The 15,770-nt window shown below is 41.0% G+C and overlaps 1 protein-coding gene across 7 annotated transcripts in view; it reads left to right on the top strand.

Annotated features, from left to right (window-relative positions):
- The window catches only part of JARID2 (jumonji and AT-rich interaction domain containing 2), a 309,369-nt gene that overhangs the window by 279,245 nt on the left and 14,354 nt on the right, over positions 1-15,770 (top strand). For all 7 annotated transcript variants that reach the window (XM_056823455.1, XM_056823456.1, XM_007487918.3 and 4 more), the window contains 6 exons: positions 5,645-5,763; positions 6,321-6,391; positions 7,721-7,835; positions 12,730-12,835; positions 14,381-14,563; positions 15,571-15,701. In XM_056823455.1, the coding sequence (XP_056679433.1) occupies positions 5,645-5,763; positions 6,321-6,391; positions 7,721-7,835; positions 12,730-12,835; positions 14,381-14,563; positions 15,571-15,701 (725 nt within the window). The remainder of the gene's footprint in view (positions 1-5,644; positions 5,764-6,320; positions 6,392-7,720; positions 7,836-12,729; positions 12,836-14,380; positions 14,564-15,570; positions 15,702-15,770) is intronic.

Consider the following 15,770-nt stretch of genomic DNA (forward strand, 5'->3'; position numbering starts at 1 on the left):
GCTCCAGAACTAGGAGCCAAACTGGGTACATTGAAATTCCGAATGAAATTCCGTTTGGTTGACGTCTGTGTATTTTATCTGTAGCCTGGCCAGGTTGGAGTTAAATGCTAGATAGGAAAGCGGAGAAAGCAGAGCCCATTAGCTGATGTGAGGAGCAGATCTGGCCGGTGGGCTTTGTCTCATGGTTAGATTCACAGCCCCCAATTCTTAGAGTGTGTCACGCTTTGAATCTGGGGATGAGAGGGAGAGGTTGAGTTAGTGTGAGTTTAGAAAGACAGTGAGTGAGCAGTCTTTGCATCTACCAGTTATGGGCGTCTGCATTGAACGCTGCATGCTTCAAGGACAGAGACCCCATCCGCTTACCTTACCTCATAGAACGCCTTTGATCGTGAGCAAGTACACTGGTATCTGGACATACAGCCGACTTTATTAGTCATCTAAGGGAAATTAGGTTAGAATCTAGAGGGAAAAAAAGAATATTGCTCCTTCCCCAAACGATTTCATTTCATTAATGGAAAGCCCCAAGCAAGGAACCAGGGTTCATTTTGTCCCCATTCAGAAAAGGCTAAGAAGCATGTTTTAGCACCTTTGTTATGTGTCTAGCCTGCCAGCTTCCTCCTTCATATGGAGGTGGAGGCTGCATGTTGGCCTGGCTTCCCGTCTTGGATATGCTTGCACTACCCGGGGTGTGATCTTGGGATAGCCACTTGGCCTCTATGAGCTTGTTTCCTCCATCTGTTAAATGGATGTTCTCCAAAAGAATGGCAGCTCTAATGTGTGACTTTCCAGATCTTCCTTTTAAGATCCTCTGACCCTGGGTGTTCCCTATCTGGTAGAAATTAAGTGTGCTGCAGTTTCTGCTTTGATATTGGATTGAAATTCAGGGTTTTTACATGAAAACTTCCCCCAGATTTGTTTTTCAGAGGTTAAAATAAAGCACATCGGCTGAGAAAATGTTGGACAGCATTTTTCTCTTGCAAGTTCATATCACACGAATGATGAAACTGATGACATCAGCTTATTTTTCACTTTTAAAAAACAAGTAGCCAAATAAAATATTTTTCATTACTCAGCTCTGATTATTTTGAGCCTAGCCACATTTCTTTTAGATGGCACCTAGATCACTCCCCACTTGCTTTCTATAGTGGCCTTACATGCAGTTAAGGTTACAAGAATGCTTTTTAAATGTCACACACGTTTGCCCGTGCGCACGCGTGTGTGTCTGTGTGTGTCAGTGTCTGTGTCTGTGTCTGTGTCTTGCGACACAAATCCATGTTTCCACTCTTGGCACTGAAGATGCTCTACAGCTCTGGTGAGTGAGCTAGAGCTTATACCGCCTCACGCCCCATCAACCAAATTGTCAACTGAGTCCTGATTCTGAAACACATATGGCTGGTGAGAGTGGGAGAGTTAACGCCATCGCAGCTCAGCTTTCAGATCTCAGGGGGCATTTGTGGTGCTGATGTTAGAGTGGGGGCAGGGGAAACAATTGGGATTTGTTAGCTCAGAACATTTGAGCAGCAAGTCATTGTGTTGGAGGGGTGAAGGTGAGAGTTGGGGGTGGGTTAGGAGCATAGTGAAATAATTTACAGCTCTGGTTGAGGGAAGGGGGGAATTGCGTCACAACCCCCAATGTTCATGCTTCAGAATTAAAAATGGTGGCTTATAGGCGCTCCTCCCCCCTCTCCCGTCTCCCCTCTCCCTCCCCCTCCCTCCCTCTCTCTCTCCCTTCCAACCTACCCATTTTACTTGGTAACTGAAGGATGTAAGAAATATAAAACAGTTTTAGTCTGGGTCCTTTCAGTTTGTGTGTGTCTCTTGGTTTTTCCAGGGATTCTAGAATTTATTTCTTGACTCTAAGTTCTAGAGATATCTAGTATTACTTTTTTAATGATAACTTGTGATATATCACTTATATTTCTCCCTTTTTCCTTCCCTCATTTCCCTTCCCAAAAGAGAATAAAAAGAAGGAATAAGAAAAAAATTCAGCAAAAGTTATCATTAATGTTGATAGTTAATAAGTAATGTTCCATACCTGAATACTAATGTCTACCATACTTTTTTTTTTTATCCCTTGCTTTCTGTCTTAGAATCAGTACCTTGTATTGGTTCCAAGGCAGTAGACTGGTAAGGGCTAGACAATGACTTGCCCAAGGTCACACAGTTGGGTAGTGTCTTGAGGCCAGATTCGACTTTAGGACCTCCCATCTCCAGGCCTGGCTCTCAATCAACTGAGCCACCCCGCTGTCCCCTACTATATTTTAAAAAATCAATTGAAGTCTTCATCCCTGATCCTTGTATTAATTCACTAAAATCTGTTAGGAATTGAGTAATATTGTTGATTGTAATGCTTTCCTTTCCCCATCACCTACAGCATTAAGTGATTTCATAATGATCCATTCCCATCTCAGTACCATCCAGTTATGTGGCTAATACAGCTTGGGGACATACTTGGCCAGCTATATAAAATCTGTTGATTCTTTCTCAATATCATGGGGAAAATTGGTTGAGAAAACCAACCATGATTAAAACAGATTTAGTTTGAAATCTAGTCTAGGTTTCTACCATATTTTGTATGTTTCTAACCATGATCTTGGACATAAAAAAGTTCACTGCTGTCTATTTTGCTGAATAAAAAGTACTTTAATAAATACACATTTCATTTCTTGAAAGCAACCATCCCAAAGAAGACATTTTTTTTTTAATTTTGGTACCATCTTATTATATTGTTGGGTTTTTACTTAGTGCCTCCTTCCCCCTCCCTTTTTTGTTTTTAAGTTATGTGAAAGTAGTGAGCATATCATGTAATGTTTTATATTATATACTACACCTCTCAACCCCTACCTCTACCAAGAATTAGGAACAAGATATTGTCTTTATCTCTTTTCAAAGGCCTGTTTTGTCATTTTCATTCTACAACATTGTTTTTGTTTGTTATTTTTCATTTCTAAGGTCTTAATCATTGTATTTAATATTTTCTTGGTTCTGTTCACTTTCTATCAGTTCACACAAATCATTTCAAGCTTCTTTGCGTGCATTCATTTTATCATTTCTTAAAGCATAGCAATATTCTATTCCATTCATGCACCATAATTTTTAGTCATTTCCTAATTAATGGGCATTTACTTGGTTTCTTAGCTACTACTGGAAGTGCTGCTCTAAATATCTTATCCTCTCTTTAATGAAAGATTCATATGCTTTTCACGACTTTAAGCCCATTTTTATAAAACAGTGCCAAGTTTATATTTACTTGCTTCCCTAAAGGGTATTAAAAGTATCAGATGTGTTTGATGTTTTCATTCTATATCATCTTGGCAAACTCATGGGAGGTGATGTTGGGCCTCTGATATGATCATTGAACACAAAACAAAAATGTTTGTATGTGGGGAGAATTGAACATATGCCTCCGAGTGGATACCTAGCACTTCTCTTCTGAAGTAGGTGCTTCATGCTCAATATATGGAGTGTGTTCAGGGTTATGTTCTTTGCTGATCATTATCTAAGGCTCTGTGATTGACCATTGACTGATGTCTCCATTCTATACATGCATTTATAAAGGAAATTAATTTTTTAAAAAGAATATTGTTACATGATTCTTGATTCCCCATCTTCCCCTTCCCTGAATTGACAAATGATTCCTCTGGGTTATACATATATTGTTGTTCAAAACCTAGTTCCACATAAATGTATTTTTAGATTTTATACCAAAAATTACAAGGTTTGACATTTTTGCTTTGAATTTAGGACCCAAATGATTTGTTCAACTTAACAAAAAATCATAGAAGGAAAAAAAATGGTGTCATGTTATTAGCTTTTAATTTCTCATAAAGACCATCACACAAATTATAGTTATCTCAAGTCTACAGAAGGATCTCATGGGGATCCCTCGGGGAGAGAGCACCAGGGCAGGAAACTTCCCGGTCTGGGCACAACATGAAGTCCCAGCCTTTTGTCCCTGTCAAGTACTTGAAGTAGAGAGGATGAGCCTAAGGTGAAGTAGGTAAAATTTCCAAGATGTACATTTTTATGCAGACAGATGAATTGTGCTTCTGCATAAGCAGTTCTTGTTAAGATTTGCCTGCATATTCTAGGGACAATGATAAAATTAGTAAGATCCTTGCTTGTTTGGGATTTATAGAAAGTACTTGCATGGAACCAAAGTTTTTTGCTATTAATAGTTTCCTAAAATAATTCCTGTCTTGGGTATCAGGATACCTGATTTAATTTAAAACATTAAAAAAAAAAAACACTCTTACCTTCTGATCTGAATTGTTAAGTATTCATTCCAAGGCAGAAGAGCAACAAGGACCAAGAAATTGGGATTAAGTGATTTTCCCAGAGGTCAGATTTGAACCCAGGACCTCTTGTCTCCAGGCCTGGCTCTTTATTCACTGAGTCACCTAGCTACTTTTGATGTTCTTTCCCAACACATTTAACCAACGTTTATGGAGCAGCAATTACATGCAAGGACTGGGTTAATTAGACATTTTCACTACCCTTAAGAATTCACAAGACATTACACTGGGGGGGGGGGGGTAGGGGAGGAGAGGGAGGGAGAGTGTGTGTGTGTGTGTTTTCCAAAAGCAGACATCCAGATTTTCATGGTACTTCATGAACCTTACAGCAACTCTTTAGAGAACTATTACTCTGCTGTCTTTCTGAGTTGGGGTGCCTGGTGCCCCCCACCCCCTGGGAGCCTCGTGCTGACGGGCTTCAGATGAAGGGTGGGTGCCTCCCTCTGTTGCCTGTCCCATGCTTGAGGGTCTTTCAGCTTGGTCTCCGCTGTGGTACTTTGAGAAGCACCCATGTAGATATTCACCTCATACAAAGAGAGAATATACGGGTCTGAGGAAGACGCCAGCTACTCTAGGAGAGAGGAGAAGGGAAAGGCCTGGGCGGGGCAGGTGGGAGGGAGGCGGGATGGAGGGGGCAGAGGGGAGGAGACAGACCTGGGAGAGCATGGCACGACCTCCCTTAGAGTCAGGAAATTTAGGGACATTTTTGTGGGGCTGTGATTGGTTCAGCATATATGTGAAAGGCAAAGTTGAATGAGATAAGACTAGGGGAGATTTGCTGTTCCAGTGGAGTTCTTCATTGTGGGATCCTTTTAAAATGTTCTTGGATTGTTCAGACCAACAAGACCTGTGTTAGGAGCAAAATGTTAATCTTGTAGATGCCAAAGCCATACACAAAATCACAAATTCACTGAGTTTGTACATATACAAATAGCAGCTCATTATAGCCCTCTTTTCCTGTCCTTTGTTATAAGGAAATATTCTTGTTTGTTTTTTTTAATTTATTAGTTTTTAAACCCTTACCTTCAGTCTTGAAATTAGTATTGGCTCCAAGGCAGAAGAGTGGTAAGGGCTAGGCAATGGGGGTCGAGTGACTTGCCCAGGGTCACACAGCTGGGAAGTGTCTGAGGCCAGATTTGAACCTAGGACCTCCCATCTCTAGGCCTGGCTCTCAATCCACTGAGCCACCCCGCTGCCCCCAATATTCATGTTTATTTGAACATTCATCATCATAAAAAATGAAAATGAAACTAGAAAATTACCGTTTGGATCTTTGCTTTTCTTAATGTTACTTTATGGCTTAAATGAACTCCTGTCACTCCTCCCTCTTTTTCTCTTTTTGCTTGCAGCAAGAGTATTGGAAGTTAGTGGAACAAAAAGAATGCCATGTAGCAGTGCATTGTGGGAAAGTGGATACCAACACACATGGAAGTGGATTCCCCGTGGGAAAATCAGAACCATTTTCAAGGTGCACTTAGTTTCCTGAGTCAGGCTGATGAGATTTTTTTTTTTAAGTCCTTACCTTCCCTCTTGGAGTCAATACTGTGTATTAGCTCCAAGGCAGAAGAGTGGCAAGGGCTAGGCATTGGGGGTCAAGTGACTTGGCCAGAGTCACACAGCTGGGAAGTGTCTGAGGCCAGATTTGAACTCAGGACCTCCTGTCTCTAGGCCTGACTCTCAATCCACTGAGCTACCCAGCTGCCCCCAGGCTGATGAGATTTTATGACTCTTCTGTCTCCTAAAGGTTGTCACAAGAGAAACAGTTCTCTTCTGGAAGTTGGGAAGGGTTTTTTCCTCATTTTTGTGTCCCTAACACTCCCTGGGGTGGCTTGAACATCCCTAGATATGGCAAGGGCTGTGGGAACTCCCCCTACCTGCCCTGATAACCCCTCTGCAGGGAGGTAACAGCACATGCTCTCTGAGGTTCCTGGTCCAGAAGAAGATTGGAGGGCCTTGAGCTTTTTAAGCATCTACAAAAAGCCCTGCATACACATCTGATTTAATCTTTGTGATTTTCTTGAATAGGCATGGATGGAATCTTACAGTCCTTCCTAATAATACGGGATCCATCCTGCGTCACCTTGGTGCTGTTCCTGGTAAGCTAGATTCCTTTCCTATTTTTTCTTTTTGTTCTTCCCCCTCCCACTGTTGGGGCAGCTCTAGGAGACTCTCCCAGCTAGATTTGGAGGAAAGCGAATGGTTCCCCCAGCTGAGAGAATTCTATCCAAAAGATCATTCTAAATTAATTATTTAGTAAATTGAAGGATAACATTTAGAGACTTGATCTTAAAAGTATTGCCACAGTTTCTACTGAGAAATAGAAGAGGAAGGATTCTTTGAAAATTTATAAATTCATAAAGCATAAGGTATGGATAGGAGGGTGTATCTGAACTCATTTGTCAAATCCTATAACACTGGAGATGTGGAGGTAAGGGATTTCCTTAATGCAGGAGTCTTTAGCCCTGGGGGAACTTCTGTCTTAGAATAAATACTAGGTGTGTTAGACTAGGTATTGTTGCAAGGCAGAAGAGTGGTAAGGGCTAGGCAATGGGGGTCAATTGACTTGCCAAGGCCACACAGCCTTATTGCTTTTCTGCATTGGAACCCATACTTGTATGGCTCTAAAAGAGAAAGTAAGGGCTTAAAAAAAAACCCAAATAAGCAATATCTGCTTTTTGTAGAAGGAAAGAACCAATCCATCTTGTGAAATGTTACCTGGTGCAAGGGTAGAGTTTTGGTCCAAATAAGACCATTTTTGACTGATGGAGCATTGCTCTTGTCACCTTCCCATTAGGATCCCTTCTGAATATCTATTTCAAAAGTGCATCTTAGAACAAAGATGATATATTTTTCTTCTTCTCCTGCCCCTGCGTGTTTCCTCTCCCCCCCCCCCCCCCCCCCTTCAGGAAATATAGAAGTTTTTGTATTGGTAGCCTTGCATCCCTATTGATTTTTCTGCAACTGCTTTAGCTAATTGAGAAAATAATGTGATGTTGTTATCCTGCAGGCATATCTTCTCCTAAACTGAGACACTGATAGATGCTAAAGTTTAAATCCTTGCTTTAAAAAAAAAAAAAGTATCTGAGAGAAATTGTGTTTCTACTCTTCTTTAAAAATAAAGTCATTTTTCTGTTTTTTTTTTGCACTTCCCATGATTTTCCCCTTTGTTTTTTTCTCTCAGAAGAACTTGATGTGTTTGTTGTTACCATGACACATCTCCTTTTCTTCTAAACTTTTTTGTTTTTGTTTTTGTTTAACAAGTCACTTCCCACCTTCTTGTGGTGGAGCAATGCAGGTAAAGTCTTGTTATAGCAAGACACCTTATCTGGCTGGGTATATGGTATTTTGTCCCAGCATTCCCCCAACTCCCTGAGAACTATTATGATAATTCACATAAAACTTTATTTCCAACGCTTATGTTTTAGGAGTGACAATTCCCTGGCTAAATATTGGCATGGTCTTTTCTACCTCATGCTGGTCTCGAGACCAAAATCACCTTCCATACATTGACTACTTACACACTGGTGCTGATTGTATTTGGTGAGTATACCAGGCCCCTCCCTTCCCTGGTGGGCTGCTTCTTTATTGGGGGGCAGAGGCAGAGGCTCCTCTTTGCAGAACAGCTCTGAGTGAGCAGTCTCTGCCCTACTTCGGGGCCACTTCTTCAGATTATAGCTCTGGCGTCGCTCAGATACCTCATCAGACCATTGATCTGGACTTTTGTATCCTATTATAAGTTTCCTTTAGAATCATAAAGACAGGAATTCTCTGTATATTTGGTGGGTGAGAAGGGGGGGGGGGGGGAGCATTGGTGAAGAATTTGTGATTGTTTCCCTCCCTTTTCTTTATGCTACTTGGTTAGTTGGTCTTTCTCAAGGGACCTGATGGTCAAGCCAAACCCTGATGAGCTGAAGATTTCTGTGTCTGTGATGGTGCCTCAGCAATCAATATAAAACTGTCCTCTCCAGGCTACCCCACTAGGCTGCTTCTTACCCATTAGTGGGTTGCTGTCTTGTAGAAAGAAGTTAGTAGCTAGTTTTCAATGTGGTTTTTAAGAGTCAAATTCTTTTTAATTCTGATATAGTCATTACAAGTACTATAGTTACATTTTTGTTTTGAAGCATCTCTGCTTCTTACTAAGAAGAGATGAGTGTGTTCCTAATACCATCTCACCAACCAACTAGATGTTGTGTGGCTGCATGTCCTGTATCTCTCCCACTGGCTGCTGTCATGGTTCAGTACCTGCCAGGATGCCTACTGATTAGGATGTTTGGTCTTTTGCTTGTGTGTTCTATTTATCAGTGGCAGATGGGAAGTCATTGCAGATAGATTTTTTTAATACGTGCACATGCTGTGTGCCATCTTGTATTCTTACAATTGGCCAGTCTACACATTATTCCACACAAGTCACATTATCAAATTAATGGGTTGACTGAACAATCTTAAAAGAAAAAACTGAAAATAATAAAGAAAAAAATTTCAAGTGATTTTTTTTTTTTATCATGGAACTGGTATTTCTGGGAGATGATTTTAAATTTAACTTTGTTTTTGGCTACAGTTCCTTAGAAAAATGGATGAGAATTTAAGAATGCACACATGACATGCCTTTAGTTTTTGTTGTTGTTTAAATAATTCTCTTAGGTCTTTATCAGGCAATAAAGGGAGATGAGATGGATATTGAACTTCCTGGTAAATGTCCTTAGATGATAAGTGTGTAGGCTGTAAGATTTTTCCATTGAATTTGATTTAAAGGATCAAGTGGGAAAGATGGCAGGGCAGAGAATGGCCTGACCAGCCAGCTAGCAATCTGACTAATTGAGTAGTACTGTTCATGGTGAGGGCTGCTCTTTCATCTAGCAGATTCTAAGTGTGGTTATTTCTTTGTGACACTCCTGGGACATTTGAAGGGCCATTGTTCTATTCAGTGTCTTTTTCCCATGGGGTTACATCAATATAAAGTCAGAGGGAATGGAAGCAAGGACATTTCAGAGATTAGTTTAGAACAACCCCTTGGCCTTCTATAACTGAGAAAGGGGGGGAAAAGAGAGATGTGATCAGAATATTTTTATGGTGTGTGGTTTTGCTTGAAACATATGATTTTGGTTAGTAGAAACATGGTGTTTAAATCACAAATCAGTAACAGAAAATGTTGCAGTTAAAATAACATTTAAAAAAATTAAGCATGGTGATTGGATATTCCCTTCACTCAGCAGCTGAAATGGAATATGACTCTTATGAATAATGATGTCATCAGAAGCATCTAAGAATGACTCAGGTTGGCAAGCTGCCATATGGCTTTTTTAAAACTTGGAATCTGTCAAAAAGGTCCTGTCCAGTGGGTTGAAATGAGAGGATATCTAAAACTTAGTATAAGCATTACCTGCTTTCTTTCTTCCTTGAATTTCAAAGTAGAGAGAAGGTGTTGCAGTGTCCTAAAGGGAATCGGGGAGAAACGAAACCCATTTTCTGCACTTCTTCCCAGCTAAGGCTAGGTTCTTTCCACTTTGCAGGCCCAATAGCAAGTTCCATTTGCCTTGGCTTATTCTGCAATTTAAAAGCACATCCCCTGTCAAAGTAGATAGCAGGTTTCCTTTCCTGTCATTGGTGCCTTCCTCCTTTCGCCTTCAGGAGCCAGTGCAAAGATCTTTGTACCCCAAAACTTATCTACATGTTCCTGCTGATACCTGTGGCTATGGTGATGTTTTCATTTGAGGCTTATTAACAGTCCTTATTCAGGTTTACCCTTTCTCCCCTTCCCTCAGCAATGGGGAGAGTTTCCATTCTTTCAAAAAAATCATTAGAATGTTTTGAGGCTCTTGTTTTTGGTTATTTTTATTTTGTTTAAAATTGGCAAAGGAAAAAGTTATTTCAGTGATTTACAAACATTATTAGAGACTAGCTCCTGGACAGAGCAGTTCATCATCATAAATGAAATGGCCATCTGTGTAGGAACAGTGAATTGTTCTCATAAGTCTTATTTTGACTATAACCTCCCAGGTATATTCCTATGTTGAAAGTATTATTGATGTATTGATATTGTAACCTAAGTACTTATATGTACAAGACACGTGGCCATGTTACTTATCGATCAATGTATTTCCAAATCTGCAGTCCAAAGTCAAAAGAATTCCTGGGCAAGGTGTTAGCTGCCACAGGGTACTAGTTGCCTCCTTGTTAGGCCACCCTCCTTACCAAGTCACATGTTTGAGTAACCTCTTCCTATTTGATTACACGATTGTCAATGGAGCCAATGTTATAACCTATGCCATGTCACATGTTCATTAGCTACCTCCCTTTCCACATTCCTAAATTCCCCAGGAAAAGTCTGGGGACATGTGCAGATCTCTCTCTCTCTCAATACCATCAAAGGAGCACGCACGACGGAGCCCATGGTTTTTACCTCCTTGTCTCGGAGTCTTTATTCCTTTATCGCGCCCTCTCTCTCTGTCTCCCTCCCTCCCTCCCCTTTACCCATTTTCCCTCAGTTTCCTTCTCAGGCGTCCATCCATAAATATATTAATTAGTGGCTGTTGGCAGTGATGTTGACAATACCTCTTTTAATGGTTTAGTGGAGTGAATTCAGAATGGTATTTTCGTTTTTTTTTGTTTGTTTTCTCCTCAATGACCTTGTTTCCTGAAGCTTCATAGGTTCAAAATTGAAGCATAATCTGGCATTCAAAACCCCTTTACAGAGTGATTCTTTACTCTTTTCTCACTACTTTCCTTTGTAAAACCTCAATGACACTACTTAGTCTTACCTTAACATACTAATTGCCTTCTCCTGATAGTGTGCTGGTCTTGTGGAATCTGGGAGACTCAAGTTCATATTAGACATATTAGCTTTGTGACTTTGAGGAAATAATTTACATTTTGTTTGCCTCTCCTTTTGGGGATAATAACATCTACCAGGGAGGTTTTTGGTAAGGATCAAATGAGGTCTTTGGAAAGTGCTTTGTAAATCTGAAAGTCCTATAAAATGCCATCCTCCTCCTCCTCCTCATTATTATATTCACACCTTTGGTTATGCTATTTATACCTGAAATTCCTTCCCAAAAGATTCTCATTTAGACTTTTCCAACCGACCCCCCCCCCCCCCCCCCCCAACTCCTCCTTTGTGTCCATCACCAACAATGGCATCAACCGTACAGTTTATAGTTACTTTTCACATCCCTTTTTTTTTTCTCCAGATAGATTATACATCTTATGACTGTATAGACCAGAAGTGTCAAATAGGCCAAACATGACTAAGAAATGTTTTTTTTTTAAATACATATATATCGTAACATAGATAATGTTAATTTATGGTTTTCTAAGTCAATATGGGTCCTCAGCGATCTGTTTTTATTTGAGTATGCTATCTATCATTGGTGTAGACTTGGCTATTTCACAAAGTGTTTTTTGAGCCTCATAGAGGTCCAATGTGCAGGAAGAAATGTCAGGGATTTTTCCTTCTGTACCTTGAGAGTTGACAGTCTTAGTCCCCCCTCCTTTAGCCAGAAAGTTATGTCTCCTACAGTCTTCTCATCCTTTTTGTTTCAGAGCTTCTCTTTACTTTTTCTTAGAATTGCATCTCATCATGTCTGCCTCTACTCATCTCTCTTCTTATTCATCTTGAAGAATTTCGGGGGAAGAAAGTGATTTTTAAAACTTAGAGCAAGCTAGAAATGTGATTCCTAATTGAAATACAGCTGGGTAGAAAGCCTGCTGAGTTCAGAAACCATGCCCTCATCACTCTGCTCTCCCTTACTCCCTCTATAGACAAGGATTGAGAATTCTTGCCTGGAAAGTATTTTAAAAAGAAATCCTTTTAACATGAATTACGCTTACTTTTCTTTCCCACTCCTTACCACTCGCCTTCTCACATGATTGTGAGCTCATATAGTACAGGCTAAGCAGCGATCTGTGAGTCTGGGATGTAGCCAACAACTAAAGGAGGTAGAATTGGAGATTTTACCAGAGGCTGCAGGAACCTACAGATGTGTCTGTTTCTGATTTATGGGCGTTTTAAACATCTGTTTCGAGTTTTAAAGCTTTTTGGCTTGCAGTGTAGGTCAGATATACATAAAAGATGAGCAATTTGAATCACCAGTGGGTTTGTGGCTTGGCGGAGTGCTCAGTGGAAGCCACTGCAATAGTCCTCTGAGAATTTATGGCATTGCTGTGTGAAAGGGGCCCAGGAGCTACAAGAAGGAGTTCCTGAATGCTTTATTTGGTGGATCATGTGTCGCTCGGCTCACACACCCGACCGTAGAGTTGTGTCCAAACATTCCCTCTGCTCCCTGTGTTTTGAGGCAACTTTCCAGAAGAACTCGTTTTTGGATTTCTTATCCTTCTTATCCATATTCAGCCTAGGATGAATGGATCTGGGCCTTGGGATGCAACTTTGGGAATGCCGATTAAATGCTGTGATAAAGTCTTTTCTTCTCTTTTTTAGGTATTGCATTCCTGCTGAGGAAGAGAACAAACTCGAAGATGTGGTACATACCCTGTTGCAAGCCAATGGCACACCAGGGCTGGAAATGCTTGAAAGTAATGTAATGGTATGTTCCATCCCTAGGACACAACCCTTTTTTCAGTACTGAGGAAGATGTTAAGTCTTTCTTAAATTCAGTCTTTGTTTTGTATTGTTTTAAATGTGTGTTTTTCAGAGAAAGGAAAGCACAGATGCAGGGTAAAACCTTGACATCCAAAGCAAAGTTTCCTTTGGATAAAGGAAACTCAGAAGAGCACTCAGAAGGATTTCCTTGTTGCACAAGAAGGAAAGCCTGACATGTCAGGGAGTCCTTCTGTAAACGTGGAAGTCAAAAGTTCTTAGTTTTAACACTTCCCTTACTTCGTGAAGCTTGGCACGAGTTCATAAGCCTTGGTCATTTTCTGTAATGCTGTTCAGGGTTGAATTTTTTCTGAGCAGCCTTGTTAACTGCATATTATTCCCATGTGCCTTTCTCTTCTCTTTGGTATACTCAGTACAGGCTGTAGGTGCTGGGTGCCTCAGTGACTTATCTGAGGTTGGGGAGCACAGGGAAGGATGCCATGGGACTGGCCTTTTTAAGGTCATTTCCAGAAAGCAGTTGGGGATGGTGATGATGATGAGGTTTTGTTTGTTAGCCTTTCCCAACCACTTCTGTTGCAGCTCTTGCTTGAGGCTCATTTCTTGACTTCTGATGGGGAACCTTTTCAAGATCGGGTGTACTAAAGAGAGCTATATCACCTGTTGTCCAGGAATGCTATTCATACTCTGGGATGGAACAGCATCTAGTCACACATCTAGTATGTGCAAAAACCACAGTGACGTTTTAGAATGGGCTTTGCATTAGGACCCCAGTCAGTGTACTTCTTTAGACAAGAGGCCAATGTGGCCCCAAAGATCTTTAGGTGGGACAGAGAGGAAGCCTTTAGATCCCCAGACAGAGCAGAACAAACGATTTTCCTACTGTTACTTAAGGAGAGATCTGATGGGATGTGAGAGAATTTTGGAGATTCAGGGTCCAAGTAAGGTCACATTTTTTACTTCCCTTTATATATGCACACAGGCTGTTTGGTGAACTAAATTAAATATACAAATGTTCAAATAGTTTAGACTTTAATAGATGGAAGAGGCCTTTTAATTCTCTTCCTTCCCTTTGTTAATTATTTCCTGTTTGTCCCTAAATAGTTTACCTTGTATATATTTGTCTGCCAATTGCCTTTTCCTTTTGGTTGTAAGCTCCTTGAGGGTAGGTCTTTTTTATAGTAATTGATAGTAAATATAGATTGATGTTTATTACTTTTTGTTAAGCGGTAAAAGTTTGTTGGCATTTTTTGACTATGTGAGACCTCTCTGGGCTCTCTTCCCTGGGCAGAGGCATGGGCTGCCCTTCTTCCTGCCCCCTGAGGAGATAAGTGAGGGAGCCATCTTTAAAGACCTCCTGAGCTGCCTTGGTTTTCCATCCCTCTCCAGGGTGAAATCATCATTAGCATTTTAAAGGAGCATCCCAGTAGGTTCACTCATAAGGGCCTGTTAGAGGGAGCCATGTGCCTTCTGTTTGTTTTCTTTTTGGCTAGAAGAAATCTTTACTTTTCTCTTCCCTCTTTGTTTCTCCTAGATCTCCCCAGAGGTGCTGTGCAAAGAGGGGATCAAGGTGCACCGTACTGTACAACAAAGCGGCCAGTTCGTCGTCTGTTTTCCAGGCTCCTTTGTGTCCAAAGTGTGCTGTGGCTACAGTGTTTCTGAAACTGTGCACTTTGCTACCACCCAGTGGACAAGTATGGGTTTTGAAACGGCCAAGGTACAGACTAAGGCACACTTGAATGGTCTGAAGACCAGATTCTCTTCTCTGTTCCTCCTCGCTCTTCCTCTTCTCTTCTCTTTCATATCTCTGTGTATTTATATGCATGCCATTGTTCCATCAGACTCCTAAACAGTCATGCTACCAAAGGAAGATAGGTTTGTGCCTTTTAAAAAAAAAATCAAGATTCTGTAGGTTCTGGGTAACCCTGGCTTCTCTGGGTTTTAATGCATGTAGTTTGAAGAGATCATGATGTTAAAATGCTCTGTTTAACATTCACAGTCCACTTTCCTTTGCAGTTCTCTTACACCTTTGTGTCCAGTGTGTACTCTGATTTGGTGACACTGACTCCCCACCACCAGTTGGCTCTGGGCATTCTCCCTGGCTGGAAGGCTCTTCTCCCCCCTCCTCTGCTCTGTAGAGTGACCCCCCCCCCCCCCCCATTTCATTTTTAAGTCCCATCGTTTACAGAAAGCCTTTCCGGACCCCTGGTCATTCCACTGACTTCCCTCTGTTTGGTATTGCCTATATATACTTATTGCCCATCATTTGCTTTGTGTACATTTGCTTGCTTGCTTTGATTATGAGCTCCTCCAGGGCAGGGCCTATCTTTTGTACCCCCTTGGCTTAGCACAGGTGCCTGGCACATTGTAGGTACTTAATGTTATTGCCGCTGATTGATCCTCAACAAAGAATTTGTAGGAAAGCTGCTTTATTTTTGATATTTTAAGTAACAATGAGGTGCATTTACTCAAAGTAGGTTATATTCTTTCCCACTGGAAATTTTCATTGGAAAAATTAATAGCTATCTGTTTGTTATTCTTCACATTAACTCCAAGTGCAGTTCTAGTTTGTATTTCTGCCACTTTGTTTTCAAGAAAAAGTCTCATTGTCCTGAGGTTTTTTCAACTGTCTTGTAGCCCTCATTTCTTTATAAACAATACCAACCTGAATTAGCACCCAACAGTTCAAAACAGATCCATATCAGCACAACCCTTTTCTTTCAGGAAATGAAACGTCGCCACATTGCCAAGCCATTCTCAATGGAGAAATTACTCTACCAGATTGCAACAGCAGAAGCAAAAAAGGAAAATGGTCCCACCCTCAGTACCATCTCCGCCCTTCTGGATGAGCTCAGGTAACCCACAACGGGGCGGGGGCGGGGGGTTCTTCCTCTATTCCCTCTGCAGTCCCCTAGCATAGCTCC

This window comes from Monodelphis domestica, chromosome 3 (genome assembly GCF_027887165.1).
Source record: "Monodelphis domestica isolate mMonDom1 chromosome 3, mMonDom1.pri, whole genome shotgun sequence".
NCBI classification, from domain to species: Eukaryota; Metazoa; Chordata; class Mammalia; order Didelphimorphia; family Didelphidae; genus Monodelphis; species Monodelphis domestica.